Raw genomic sequence first — 14,398 nt, 5'->3', positions numbered from 1 at the left:
TGTTAGAACAATCAAAAGCCAATTTAGGGAATGTGGCGCCTTAACTCATGTTGCACATTCCTGCAAGAGTATGAACCCAAATGGGGCCATTGTAGGATTGGCTTCCAAAGACCCTTTGTCCCTCTCATGGGAAACCCCAAGTGTCAGAAGGAATGAACTGAAAAGGGGCCATGGCCCAAAATGCAATGCCTAATGGCCCTAAGACCTCTAAACCTTGCAGCTGGCAGTTTAAGATTTTGAAGGACCCATCCCCCCATAAAACTCTCATAACATGAGTGCAGTTGGGGCTGTTGTGTAATCCTAAGGATACAGTTAGATAGTGCCATAACTAAAGCTTCTCTTCCCTGGCAGAGCGCAGTCAGATCCAAGCCCCTGTGTTAAAGCTCTATCATGCTTGTGTCACTATGTCATTTGTGGTGGGGGAGGGGTGGGAGATGGTGGTTTGGGTGTGGGTGCCGTATGAGTGATCCAGAAGGCTGTAATAGGGCTCCAAGCGACTCAGTGGGGATGTATTGGTTGGGATGAAAGTGATCCATGGACTCCACATTGACTCCCTAGTTAGTGACTCGAAGGTGACCACTGCAGGTTTACGTTCATTCATGCTTCTGTTCAATGTTTCTGTAAACACGAGCAAGGGTGCCTCATTGATAGAACAGGCAACGTTGCGTTCATCCTGGCAATCAGGCAACTAAGAAGGAGGAGAAAAAGGGCCCATTGCCACAAGACTGGGTTAAGGGAAGAGCCTCCTCCTGAGAAACAAGGGCCAGTGGAAGCCCCTCAAAACCCAGAAGCTGAAGCTGGCACAGCCATTGAGTGGAGGCATCTGGCAAAGCTGAGGGTGTACAGAAGATGCCTGTCTTACATCCAGATGAGTGAGAGACAGCACCGTTGATGCCTTCACAAGTCCATGGATGTGGTGGCTCACATCTGCCAAATTCTCCAGGAGGAGGTGATGCCACAGGGACTGGGAGGCCATCCATTGTCATTGGCTCTAAAAGTGACCGCTGCTCTGAACTTCTTTGTGAGTGGCTCGTTTCAGGGGAACAAGGTCTCCCTCCACTGGGGACCTCGGCGGGATTTCTCAAAAGCATCTGAGAGGTTACGGATGCCTTATTTAGTAAGGTGCACAATTATGCCCAGTTCTCCCTAGATGAAGTCAGCCAGGCTGCCAAAGTAGTAGGATTTACAGTATTCTCCAGATTCCCACAGGTGCAGGGTGCCATTGACTGCACTCATGTGGCTTTAAGAGCTCCCTAGCAGCAGCCACTGCAATTCATCAACAGGAAAGGGTGTCACTCTCTCAACGTGCAACTGGTCTGCAAACATCGGAAGCAGATTATGCAATTTTGTGCGAGATATCCTGAAAGCTCCCAGGATTCATACATCTTGAATCATTCGCAGGTGCCACAGATCTTAGGAGGGCCCTCAGCACATCCAGGTTTGGCTCCTCGATGATAAAGGCTACCTGCAAAGGATGTGATTGATGACCACAAAGTGCCTCAGAGCAGAGGTATAATGCTGTTCATTCTGCAATACGCTCATTGATTGAGCAGACCATTGGCATCTCGAAGAACTGTTTTCGATGTATGGACAGGTCAGGCAGTGCTCTCCAGTACTCTCCCCAGAGGGTCTCCCACATCATCATGGCTTGCTGCGCTCTGCACAACCTGGCGCTCCAAAGGGGGGGATGTCTTGCTAGAACAAGAGATGGCAGAGCTGTACGTCTCCTCCGATGTTGAGGATATTGAGAGGGCTGAGCTTGATGAGGGTGAAGAAGCTAAAACTCCAGAGGAAGAGGCCACAGCACGGGCCAGATGAGACAGGCATGCATGTGACCTGCTTATAGCCACCAGATTACAGGAGGATGATGATGAATAGCTCATACGAGCCTCTTTCACCACTACCCTCCATGCTGGATCCACCTTACCACCTTGGTTGCGATCCTAATCATCTCAACGCAATACATTCATCTCTGAATGAGGAGTTACAAACTTGTGTCACGATGTCCTCATCCTTGGAAGGAAGGGCAGTCTCAGGAGCTTGTAGCCTTTCTGTTATGTGACAATAACTGTAACAGGGAGTTTTGTGCACAGAGTTGAGATGGTGCAGCCTCTGCAAGCATCTCACCAACATTCCACCGCTTACGGCAGCCTCCATGAGGCAAGAGCAGCACTACAATCCTCAGTGCTCTCATGGCAGTATTCCTGCAGTCTGGCCAAGCACCTCAAGGAGGACAATCATCACTCAGTGGTTCTTGCCTTCATGTGTGAAGTCGATTCTGGATCTGCACTGCGGTTTATCTGCGCAGGCTATCGTTCAGGGAAGACAAGTGTTCAGGCCTCATCATCATACTCAGCCCCCAGCATTAGATACATCTTCAGGATGCAGTCATCTGTAATTCTGAGTAATGGATGAGAGGCTCCACATCTGCTCATCTTTCAGTGGACACAAAACCTTCAGGAGCAGCATAGCCTGATAACTGTCAAGCACTCATGACCATGCCTCCATTTGGAGATTCCCAGTTTCCTAGCTGTGGCATTTGTGGGCTCGAAAGAAAATGCTGACACTGCATCTGCATCTGGGCCTTAAGGACCCCAGTTGTCAATAATGAAGAGCACACGTCAGATGTCTCAGGGACTTGCTCTGATCTCATTTGAGACCTTCACATTTTCATTCCAACAGTCTGACAAGTGCACACGGAACCCAGGCACACCAGTGCAACAGTAAGTTGCACGTTACCATACTGATTGACCATCTCAGAGCTGGCAGAGGGTTAATGTGATGAGATGTTAGCCAGACCTCTGGCCCAGCACTGCATCCTCCCATGTCCATGTGCATCTGGTGCCTCTGCACACAACTCTTAGGTTACACAGCTTTAACCATCTAGCAGGAATCACAAGGCTCAACATCTGTCAGCGAGGCTCATAGTTATAAATCATGGACGTTGGAAGGTGGGGACTAATGTTGGGGTGTTATGATTCCAGCTGATGTTACTACTGGACAAGTCAGATCCCAGGGAGGAACCTGGTTTGAAAGATCCTAACTTTTACTTTTTGTTTAGAAACATGGAGGGCAGCTACTGAACAGAGTCACAGGAGTCTGCTGATGAACTCTTAACAAAAGAATACAACATTTATTAAACAAGAAAAGGTGAACCATAGTATAATACTCATTCACCCCAACCATACCTTTATTGACATATACAAAAATTTCATAATGATAATGCAAGTTACAAAATCTATCTTACACTCTAATGTTCACAGTAAGTATACAGCCCATGTAAACCAATAGGTGAACTGTGGTCAGACATAGCACCTTCCAAAACCATGTTTCTATGGATTTCTCATCAATGCGCCCCCCGCCCCCCACACCCCCACGCCCCACCAGACAGTTGTCACACTGTGAGCCAACCAGTCTTACTGAAACTCTATTTTTCTCATGAGGGTTTCCAATCTCTATGTTCAAAGAACTTGACTTGGAATTCTCCCCAAACAATACTTCCTTTTGGATATCTTCAATAAGGATCCAGCTCCAGGGTTTCACTCTCTCCTTCTGATGTTCCTTTCCCCTGGTTCTCTATGTGCATTCAGGCTTCACCCTCCATGCATACTGTCAGATATTCAACTGTACAAAGCCCCAAAGGCCTGTAGTAAGGAGTCACCAACCTTTGGCTGTCTCCTCATATCTTTTGGCTTACATCAAGCCCCCTTCACTTCAATTTTGCTCCTCACCACTCTGTCTCTTTAATTCAGAGTCTTTCCTTCTGCTCCTTACTTTCAATTCCACTGAATAGGACCTGTTTCCGATTTCTGTCCTTATTCCTTGACTTAACTGTCTTCCTGGGACCCCTTTCTGTCCCATTCCCTGGCTTTGGGGTCTTTGGCTTCTCTGGTTTGGGAAATGTGCTTGGTGCAGCTCCTGTCCTGCCTCTTCTGGCACTTTCTGCAGGAAGGCGCTCCCCTCTGGAGATGTAGGAAGTCATCTGATCTTCTTTTCACACTGTTTCGCTTTCTTCCACTTTTCTTCTATGCAAGAGCAAAGCTGGCTTTAAATCTAAAAAAATGGAAAAGAACAAACTGCGCATGTGTGACCATTCTCTGACTGGCACAAGCTCAGAAGCTCGGGAAAAAGGAACAGTCTGCACGCGTGCAGCGTTTTTACAGCCGGCGCATGCACAGAGACCGCTGGGACCTGCTGGGAACTGTAGTTCTCAGCTTCAGGGGACCTGATCTCCATTTTTAACGGTAAGTTTAAGTTTTTTCTTCTTGGCTTCATCACATGGAGTGATGTTTAGATGTACACACGGGCATGAGTTAATGCAGCAGGCAGACAGGAGCGCTTAAGAGCTCCGAGTTTGGGTTCATATGTAAAGCACATTCAAGGTAGAAAGTACATGGAGGCCAATGAAAGTTGCACTGAATTCACGCGCTTTGCCATTCAATTCTGTAAAATCCACATTGAGCACCCTACAATGCAGAAGTATCAGTACTAAAGCAACCTCCAGGTTCTATGCTCATGAGGCAACATAATATGAAGCTCTGAAGCAGATCTCAGAGATGCCTTGGCCAACCACAACTTTCTTAGAGGCAGACACTTCACTCATGTCGATAGTGCACAGAGAATGGTCACACACTATAATGAAATGGTTCTAGACACCATAGAGCTGAGGCAGACGATGGGACATCGGGGGGAGGAGGGGCATCTGTGGCACTTGATGGACCATGGATCGTATCACCAAATGGAAGAGACATACACAACGTGAGAAGTAGAAAGAATCAAAGTCTATTTACACATACGAATTCTATACAGATTATGGACAGCCATTCTACCTTTGTGCTCTTAGTATTTCTTAACTTTTATATCCTACTGCTACATCTAGGTGCTTCCTCGACATCCACAGCAGAGGTGGAGGAAGCCTGCTGACTACTATGCCCTGCTGTCTGTGATGATCTTGGCGGGCTTCCTCTAGAGGGCCAAGCCTACTTTTGACCTTCTGCTGTGGGGCAGGTGCAGTTTCCTCAGCCTGTGGAGCTGCAGATGACGGGGCCACAGGCTGAGGGGATTGGGATTGACTGGACACTCTCAAAGTCACCTAGGCAGGTGGACCCAGAGTGTCCAGCTGACAATCCTCCCCTGTATGGGTGCCTGAGGGGCCCCACCTGACTCCTTGAGGAGAAGGGACACCTGGAGTGAGTTCTAGTTGCCCTGTCCCGCTCTCACCTAGCTACTGATGGATCCCACCTATGGCTAGAGTGAAGGAGTGCATGTCCTGGCGAATATCAGGCGCAAAGTCTTGGACAAAGGACCCTATGGCAGTCGCCATCTACCAGTGTTGGGTGCGCTGGCATGTTGGTTCAATGACATCAGACTGAACATGAACAGACTCCCCCATTGCCCATTGCAATCTGGCTACAACATCTGACAACCCTGCCTGGTGTTCCCATGTCTGTCTTTGCAGCTGCAACACCTATGTGAGGGTCTAGTCCAGAGGATCATCATCTGACTCGGACTCTGCAGGAGCCTAGCCTTCAGCAGTCCTCCAAGTGCCGGTGGCCTTGGATGTTCCTGCCTCTGCCTGCTGTGGACCCAAGTCTGCACTGCGTTCACCAGATTGTGATCCCGAGCCTGCTCTAGAACTAGGTCCTACCGAGGTTTGTGTCTTTGTGTTGGTGGAGGATGTGGGTGAATGCTGTGAGTGTTCTACATCTAGTGAATCCTCTGGATCCTCAGCCGAGGTGATTATAGGGGCTGGGGCTAATGGGCTGGCTACTGGTGGGCCTCCTCTGTTTCCCGCTGGCGCCTGGTAAAGAGCGAAGAGATCTTAAGTGATTGCTGCACAGTAAACAACATTACAAAGCACTCACAATTTCCTTGGGTGAACTATGAGCTGGTGATGGGCCCTCACTTTGTTGGAAGACACCAGTCTCACCCTCAACACAGGCACGGTCTCAGTCCTCAAATGTCAGCAATGCCGCACACTCTTCATAGGTGGTGAGGGCCCGGAGCTCAGGCGTCTCCCCTCTGGTCTGTGATATCTCCCTTTTGTTGTGGGTGAGCTTCTCCTGCATAAAGACAGATGAACAGACTGTGAGCTGAACAGATGTCTAGGCAGATGATAAGGATGCCTGCCTTCTGTGGGTTCTGAGTGGACCTGTGTAAGGGGTGAGGACGGGGCTGCACAGGATGTGAGAAGAGATGAAGCTGTCAAAGTGTGTGTGAGTCTGTTATGATGTCCCTTGTGCTGTAGTGTGTGAGATCCCTGTAGACTGTAACCCAACGAATGCCTGATGGCCTCAGGAGAGTGTGAGTTGAGAGTGAGGAGAAGGTTGACTTACCCTGGTGGAACGGATGAGGTCATTCATCATCTTGGTCCTCTCTGAGGATGGTTGGCACTGGCTACCCTGGTGACCTACTCCCAAGCTGGTGTGGTGGAGCTTCTTCTGCCATCACAGGTGTAAAGGATGCCCTGGCCTGCCCCCACACTGTCCAGCGGTGAACCAAGTGCATTGTCACTGAACTTGGGGGCAGTTGGCTTCTTACCTAACGGGACCATCACTCACCATGACCAGTCAGGGGCCGCAGACAGTGAGTGATGTACGCAGGTGCAGTTTAAATATAGTGCCCAGAAAGATGATGTGATGAGGTCACAGCATGGTGGACGAATTCTAGACCGCCCTGCCACAGGATACAATGGGCTTCACGTTCATGCATATATAATGGGCTGAAAAGTGGGCAATCTGTTATGGAAACCCGCCATGCCAGCTGTCGGGAAATGCGTCACTTTTCATGCTCGCCACCACACAATCATTGGAACGGAAAATTCTGCCCAGACTGCTTGCAACCTTGGTATCTTATTCAATCCCAAGCTGAACTTTTGACCCCACATGTCACCAAAAGGATTGCTTACTTTCTAATTTTATTTGTTCATGGAATGTGGCATCACTGACAAGACCAACATTTCTTGCCCATCCCAAATTGCCCTTGAGTAGGTTGTGGGTGAGCTGTCTCCTCGAACTGCTGCAGTGTGTGCAGTGTTAGTACATCCACAATGTTGTTAGGTGGAGAATTCTGGGATTTTTGATCCAGCAACAATGAGGGAAGGACGATACAGTTTCAAGGGAGGATGATCTGTAACTTGGAGGAAACTTGCAGGTGGTGATATTTCCATATCTCTGCTGCCCTTGTCTTCTAGAGGGCCAAGGTCACAGGTTTGGAAGTTAAAAAGTCGTTGAAAATTTGTTGCAGTGTAGATGGTATACACTGCAGCCGCTATGTGGTGGAGGAAGTGAGGGATGTTGTGCTATTCAATTAGGCTGATTTGTCCTGGATGGTGTTGATCCTTTTCATTATTGTTGGAGCTGCAATCATCCAGCCAAGTGGAGTGTATTCCATCACACTCCTGACTTGTGCCTTGTCGGCTGGAGGCTTTTGGGTAGTCAGGAGTTGAATCACTCACTGCACGATTCTTAGCCTCTGACCTACTCTTGTGATCACAGTCTTTATGTGATTGTTACAATTCAGTTTCTGGTCAACGGTATCCCCCAGAATATTGATAGTGGGGGATTCAGCGATGGTAATGCCATTGAATATCAATGAGAGATAGTTAGATTCTCTCTTGTTGGAGATAGTCATTGTCTGACACTCGATTGGCACAAATGGTTCTTGCCACTTCTCAGTCCAAGCGTGAATATTGTCCTGGTCTTGCTGCTTACGGACATGGTCTGATTCATTATTTGAGGAGTCTTGAATGGTGCTGCACATTGTGCAATCATTCGCGAACATCCCCAATTCTGACCTTATGATGAATGGAAGGTAATTGATGAAACAGCTGAAGATGACTAGGCGTAGGGCACTCTCATGAGGAACTCCTGCATCCCTGGGACTGAGATGTTCGGCATTCAACAACCACAACCATCTTTCTTTCTCCAATCAGTGGAGAGGCATCCAGCTGATACCCATTGACTTTAATTTTACTAAGGCTCCTTGATGTAACATTCAGTCAAATGCTGCCTTTATCTCAAGCGCAGGCACTCTCACCTCACCTCTGGAATCCAACTCTTTTGTCCATGCTTGGACTAAGGCTGTAATGAAGTGTGGACCTAATTGGTCCTGAAGGAAGCCAAACTGGGCCTTGGCGGGCAGGTTACTGGTGATAAGTGCTGCTGTATAGCACTGTTGAGTTCGTCTTACTGATGATTGAGAAAGGTTGATTGGCCAGATTGTTTTTGTCCTGCTTGTTGTGGACAGGACATACTGGGCAATTTTCCATATTGTTAGTTAGATGCCAGTGTTGTAGCTATACTGGAACAGCTTGGCCAGAAATATGGCAGGTTCTGGAGTACAAGTCTTCAGGACAATAACCAGGTTGCTGTTGGGGTCCATAGCTTTTGATATACCCAGTTCGGTGGGCCATGGAGTGAATTGAATTGGCTAAGGACTGAATTCCCTACCTCAGGGAGCAGTAGAGGTTGGTTCATTGAATATGTTCTGAGGCTGAGTTAGACAGATTTTTGGTCTACAAGGGAGTTAAGGGTTATGGGGGAAAGTGGAGTTCAAGCCAGAATCAGACTCAGCCATGATCTTAACGAATGGTGGAGCAGGCTTGAGGGGCCAGATGGCTTCCTCCCACTATTCCTTATGCTCTTAGGTTATGTTCTGATATCTATGACAGTGAGGACCTCAGAAGGCCAAGATGGATCAGCCACTCAGGCCTTCTGGTCCAAGATAATTGCAAACACTTTAGCATTGTCTTTCACATTCATATGTTGGGCTCTGTCATTATTGAGGTTGGGGATATTTATGGAGCATGGGTGTCACCACCCTTCACAATTGGATCAGAGCTTTGATCTGAGTCATTGGCTGTGTGATATAGCATGCTATTTCCATTGTTTGGCATGCATGTTAGCCCTCTGGTGTAGATTGGGCAGGTTGGCACCTCATTTTTAGGTGCACCTGGGCATGCTCTTCATATTCCTCATTGAATTAGGGATGATCGCTGGCTTGGTGGTAATGGTAGAACTAGAGATGTGCCAGTCCATGAGGTTACTGATTGTCGTGGAATACATTAATTTCTGCTGCTGCTGATGACCTCATGGAAACACCGTTTTGAGCAGCTAGGTCTGCTTTGAATCTATCCCATTTAGCTCAGTGGTAGTGCCACACAACATGATGGAGGTGTCTTCAGTGTGAAACCCCCTGTCCTTACAACACACCGCTCCCTCACAAACTCTATGTTCCTCTGACTGGCCTTTCGTGCAGCCCCTAATTTCTTTGCCCCACCATTGGCTGTTGTGTCTTTAACCATCTAGTGCTCACACTCTTGAATTTTCTGCCCAAATCCCTCCCCCTCTTTCTCCTCTTGTATAATAGCCTATATAACAAGACCTTGCTGTATTAAAGTGCCTACGGTTATTTACTACATTTGAATGCGGAGCACTGGGGAGAATGGCTTTCCACATATAGATCCTGTGGTTCTATTCAGCTCAGACTGTTGAAATGAAAAGCTTTTAGACTGGGCTGTTTTAATTACAGGAGATCACTGTCCTTGATCTGGCTGCTGGCTTTAACACCATTAAATCTTGTTCCTTTACCTTGGCGACAAAATGAAACCAAATCTTGATGGGTTTTGCAATTCTGCCTCTAGTGTAGGAGGAGCTGATTTGATGATCCTAGTGCAATGTTTCTCAGGGAGCCTGAACCAAATAATTGTCTTTGCTTCAAGTACTCACAGTTTCTTCCTATGTTTAAACCATGACCAACTACTCCACATTAATTGCCTGATAACCTTATAAGACAGACATTTGGAAACAATGAACTACATTTCCTCTCTCCAATAATGTTAAATGAAGTAGATCTCTGTATAAAGTGGTAGAAATGGATTTTCCCAAATGCCAGCTACAGTGAATCCTGGCAAATTTAATTTTTGGATTGTGGTCAGCTGCGTGAGAGACCACTCCCACTAGAATGGGTCTAAAAATTATAAAAGCAGATTAAAAATCTCTACGAACAATTAGCTAACATACACTCGGCTAGAGGGATGAGGCTTAAGATAACATTATCTAAACAAAGACCATGAGGAGATTGGATTTTCAAAGAGGCCATTTTCAATGCTAGAGAAGGGCCAATGAAAGCCTTATGGAACTGTATTTTTTCTGAATCATGGGCAGGATTTTTCTGTCGGCGAGAGGGTGGGGCCCGTGTCACCGCGCCCCATTTAAATTTTCAGGTAGGCGAGGGCTCAGCAAAATCAGCTGTGCACCCGCCGACCTGTCAATGGCCAATTGAGGACTTTGACAGAGTCACTCAACTGATTAATGGACCTGCCTGTCCAATCTTAATGTTGGTGGGCAGGCCAGGAGCCCCGGCAGGCATTAGAAAAAGCATAAAACCTCATCCACGGGCGGGATGAGGTTTCATGTAAGTTTTTAACAATTTAATTAAAGTTTTAAAAAAATTATGGACATGTCCCAACTCATGTGACAGTGTCACATGAGGGGACATGTCAGGGAATATCTTTTTCGATTTTTAATACTTTTGACAGTAGAGGTGACCTCCCTGAGGCAGCACTTAGTCTCAGGGAGATGAGTGCGCTCTTTTGTGCGCACGTGCGAAAGAGCGCACTCTTAGGTTTAGTGCTTCTCCCCCACCCTCGCAGGGAGTGCATAGCACTTCTGTGCAGATGTCACACTGGGCAGGCCTTAATTGGCCCGCCCACATAAAATGGCAGTGCCTCCACGCAACAGCATTCAACTTCGCCCCCGACAGGGAGAAAAATCCTACCCCATGTGTTTTTTAAATCAGTTCAGTGTAAGAGAAGTATTTTGCTAGGTCTCCATTTTAACCATTGTATCATTAACAATTAGGAAGCTAAACACTGAAACCTTGAGAATATTGTGGCCAAGGTTGAAAACAGCCATGGAATGGGTATAATGCTAATTGTAGTGTTTAATTGTACATTTCGCTAATATGACATGCCTGCTTGGAAGTCTGGGTTTAGCATAAAATTTTGGTCCTACCTACTGATGAGCATAACTTGAATTTGCCTGAAGTTGCTGAAGTAGAAACCTACAGGTTTAGCACTCCAGTGCTAATTAAACAATTGTTTGATTTTTTTTGGTAAAAGATATTTTATTTTTTATATGTATATACGGAACAAAACAAAATGTGCAAACAAAGTTCAAACAGACCCATTGCAGCGCCAATACGAGCTCTGGTTCCTCTCATTATTTCTGCTGCATGACAATGTGTACGCTCAGCCTATGAAGTTGATCACCACTCGATGAAGAATGGTGCTGGCAAAGAGGCAGTCTGCAAATGCTCGCTCAGGTGAGATGCCAATGAAATATCCTTTGTCCTGGGGGTTGATCTGTATCCGCAAGCAAACTGCCAGCACAAAGGCCCCCACACAGTCAATGAATCCGGACAGGAAGGAGTTGGAGGGGAAAGTACTGACCAGCATGCAGTAAAGGAACTGAGCTACTCCACTCAGCACCATGTACAGCAAGTATGAATCCAGCAGCTTCAGCCAGAGCGGAATCCCCGCCATGTATTCCTGAGAGAAACGGCAGAGCACTGACAACACTGACCCGCCCATATTACAGGGAGGCTGAGCCGGGGGAACACAAAACATCGACAATAGTTTCACTTTTAATTCCAGATTTTTTATTGAATTCAAATTCCACCATCTGCCATGGCAGGATTCAGACCTGGGTCCCCAGACCATTACCTTGGGTCTCTGGATTACTAGTCCAGCGACAATACCACTATGCCATCACCTCCCCTTTAAGCATTGCCAAACAGGGACTTCAATCCTGGACCCTCAGATTAAAATTCTGATGCTCTATCAACAGTGGGTTCTTCACATTCACTTCATTGAATGTGTGACAACTGTGGCCCACTTGTTGACTCTTGCCTTAAGTCAAAAGGTTGTGGGTTCAAGTCTCATTACAGGACTTCAGTGCAAAAGTCTAGGCTGATGCTGCATTGTTAGAGATACTGTATTTTAGGTGAGATGTTACACTGAGGCCCTGCTACCTTCTCATTGACATCAAAGATCCCATAACACTAACTAATTATCTGTCCTGGCCAATATTTCATCCCTCAGTCAGCATCACGAAAAACAGATTATCTGATCATTATTACATTGCTGTTTGTGGGAGTTATTGTGTGCAAATTGGCTGCAGTGTCTCCTAGATTGATTGCCACAGTGACTACACTTCTAAAGTACATCGGTGACTGTAAATCAGTCTGGGACATTCTGAGGTTGTGAAAGGCACTTGATCAATGCAAGTCTTTCTTTCTGTGGGGTGCTCTGCACAGTGACACATTATAGGATTGATCAGGGAACGAGGGGCGGGCACAAAAGATCTAGGCTGTACACTAGATGTCCTGGTGGAGAAGGACCTAAATGCACGCGCTAAACTGACCTTTCAGCTCAAGACCCTCCCTTGACCACCTTGGAGGCTTTTTAGTGCCTGAAGGGCTGGATTTTAGGGAGCATTTCAGTCCTTGCCCTCCCTCCATCCTGCTAAAAAGTCAGGCGGGGAGCCTGCCTACAATTCCAATTGCTGCCTTGTAGAAATTTGGCACTGGGAGCAACATTAATTGCTTTAAGGTGAAAGTTCCATCCCTTTCTCAGGAGGAAGTCACACCTTAGTGAGCTGTTGACCAATCAGGTGGTCGGCAGCTCTGTAATCCAAGCAGTGTCAGCCGGGAGCAGTGACCACTGCTGGGACTACAGGCAATCTCGCCCTCCTGAGGAGCCAAGTAAGTCTGGGCTCGAGGGGTTTTGATGAGGGCATAAATGGGGGCCTGGACTTAAGACGCCAGTGGGAGAACAGTTAAAGGGGGAATGGCCTGGGGAGTTCTTCCAATGGGCCGGGGATCTGCAAAGGAGGCCTCCTACCCTCTTGCCCGACACCTGTATGCACAGCTAAAGCTGCTGGACTTCCCAATTGGCATGGAGCTCCCCTTGTCATGGTTAAAATACTGACAGTGAGGGAATGAGGCCCTTAAGTGGCCATTTAAGGGCCTCCATAGGCCCAAGCGTGGGCAGGGTGCTGGACACCTCCATCCCACAATAAAATTTCAGACAGGTTAAGGGTGAGTCGGTAGGTAGCAGGAAGGCCACCCACTGGATTTTACATTCCCCCCAACTTCAAATCTGCTGGTGGGAAGAATAAAATCCAGCCCATGGTATTGAAGAACATAAGGAATAGGAGAAGACCAGACTGGCCTTTGAGTCTCCTCCATCACTCAATATGATCATGGCTGATCTTTTGCCTCAACTTCACTATCCCACCCACTCCCCATATCCCTTGATTCCCTAAGAGACAAAGACGGAAATTTTAACATCAGTTCCCCCCAACCCCGCTCCCTCGAATGGTACTGAGCTGGGAGGTGGGGGTGCAGTGTATAATGGGTGCTCTGCCCCTCGACTTCCCACCACTGCTGACATTTGATCACTATTAGGGTAGGTGGAGGATGGCCTGCCCAGCTTTAGGCCAATTGAAGCCCTTAAGAAGCCAATTAATGGACATTAACAGGATGGACATTTTGCCATCAGGAGAGGGCACCCAATGAAACCTGGTGGCCTGCTGGTGGGCTCAGGAGGGGTGGAGCCCTCCTGATTGGGTAACTTCTGATTCTCAAAGAGCCCCCGCCCAGCAGCAAGTGTTGGAAGATCACCCCCTGCCCTCACAATTGACCACACCCATCACGCCGGGGTCTGCCTGGTTGTGACACCTAGATGTGTGGTGGGGAGGAGATAAAAAGATAAAACTGTAAAATAAAGGGCTATTTATAAACCATGTATTTTCCAACAGTTTCCATTCCAACTATCCTAACAATCCTAACAGCTTTCTAACAATGTTGTTCCTCAGCAAAAGGAAGAAACAAGTGTTATTACGTGGCTATGATTAGTACAAATACCAGTTCGCACTATGAATCTGCAAACTATGTGTGTATAGTGTAAAATCATCTAGTGATTCTTCAAGCATTGCATAAATGAATTGGGAAAGTTGTAAATCTCTTCACAGTAAAAGATGAAGGAGTTGCAGGCTGTACATGGAGCTGGAATTCATCTTACACATTAAAATGTCATTACCCTGTTGTTACTGGGAGAAAGGATACGATTATTTATTACTAGAAATCAAATGGCAGCTCCCCAAAGGAGAGCATTTTCCAATGAGAAACCAAGCTGTAGAAAGTGTGAAGGTACAAGGTTTAGCCAGGGCAGCAATAAAAAAGAAAGACTTCCATTTAAACAGCACCTTTCGTGACTTCAGGAGCTCCCGAAGCAATTTACATTTTGGAATGTTGTCATTCCAGTAAGGTAGCAAAATATGGCGATCAATTTGCAAACACCGTCGTCCCACAAATAGCAATGTGATAATGATCA

At 47.0% G+C, this 14,398-nt stretch overlaps 1 protein-coding gene across 1 annotated transcript; it reads right to left on the bottom strand.

Annotated features, from left to right (window-relative positions):
- Positions 1–11,251: 11,251 nt before the first annotated feature.
- On the bottom strand, positions 11,252–11,593 carry LOC121285078 (dolichyl-diphosphooligosaccharide--protein glycosyltransferase subunit DAD1-like). The gene has a single exon (XM_041201204.1). It carries the CDS (start codon positions 11,591–11,593, stop codon positions 11,252–11,254), a length of 342 nt encoding a protein of 113 aa, XP_041057138.1.
- Between the last annotated feature and the right edge of the window lie 2,805 nt (positions 11,594–14,398).

The sequence above is a fragment of the Carcharodon carcharias genome, chromosome 12 (genome assembly GCF_017639515.1).
Source record: "Carcharodon carcharias isolate sCarCar2 chromosome 12, sCarCar2.pri, whole genome shotgun sequence".
NCBI classification, from domain to species: Eukaryota; Metazoa; Chordata; class Chondrichthyes; order Lamniformes; family Lamnidae; genus Carcharodon; species Carcharodon carcharias.
The sequence above is the reverse complement of the archived record's forward strand: the minus strand, read 5'-3'. Positions and strand labels throughout refer to the sequence as shown.

Excerpts from the sequence above, each read along its gene's own strand:
- LOC121285078 (XM_041201204.1), bottom strand. The coding sequence starts at position 11,593 with ATGGGCGGGTCAGTGTTGTCAGTGCTCTGCCGTTTCTCTCAGGAATAC.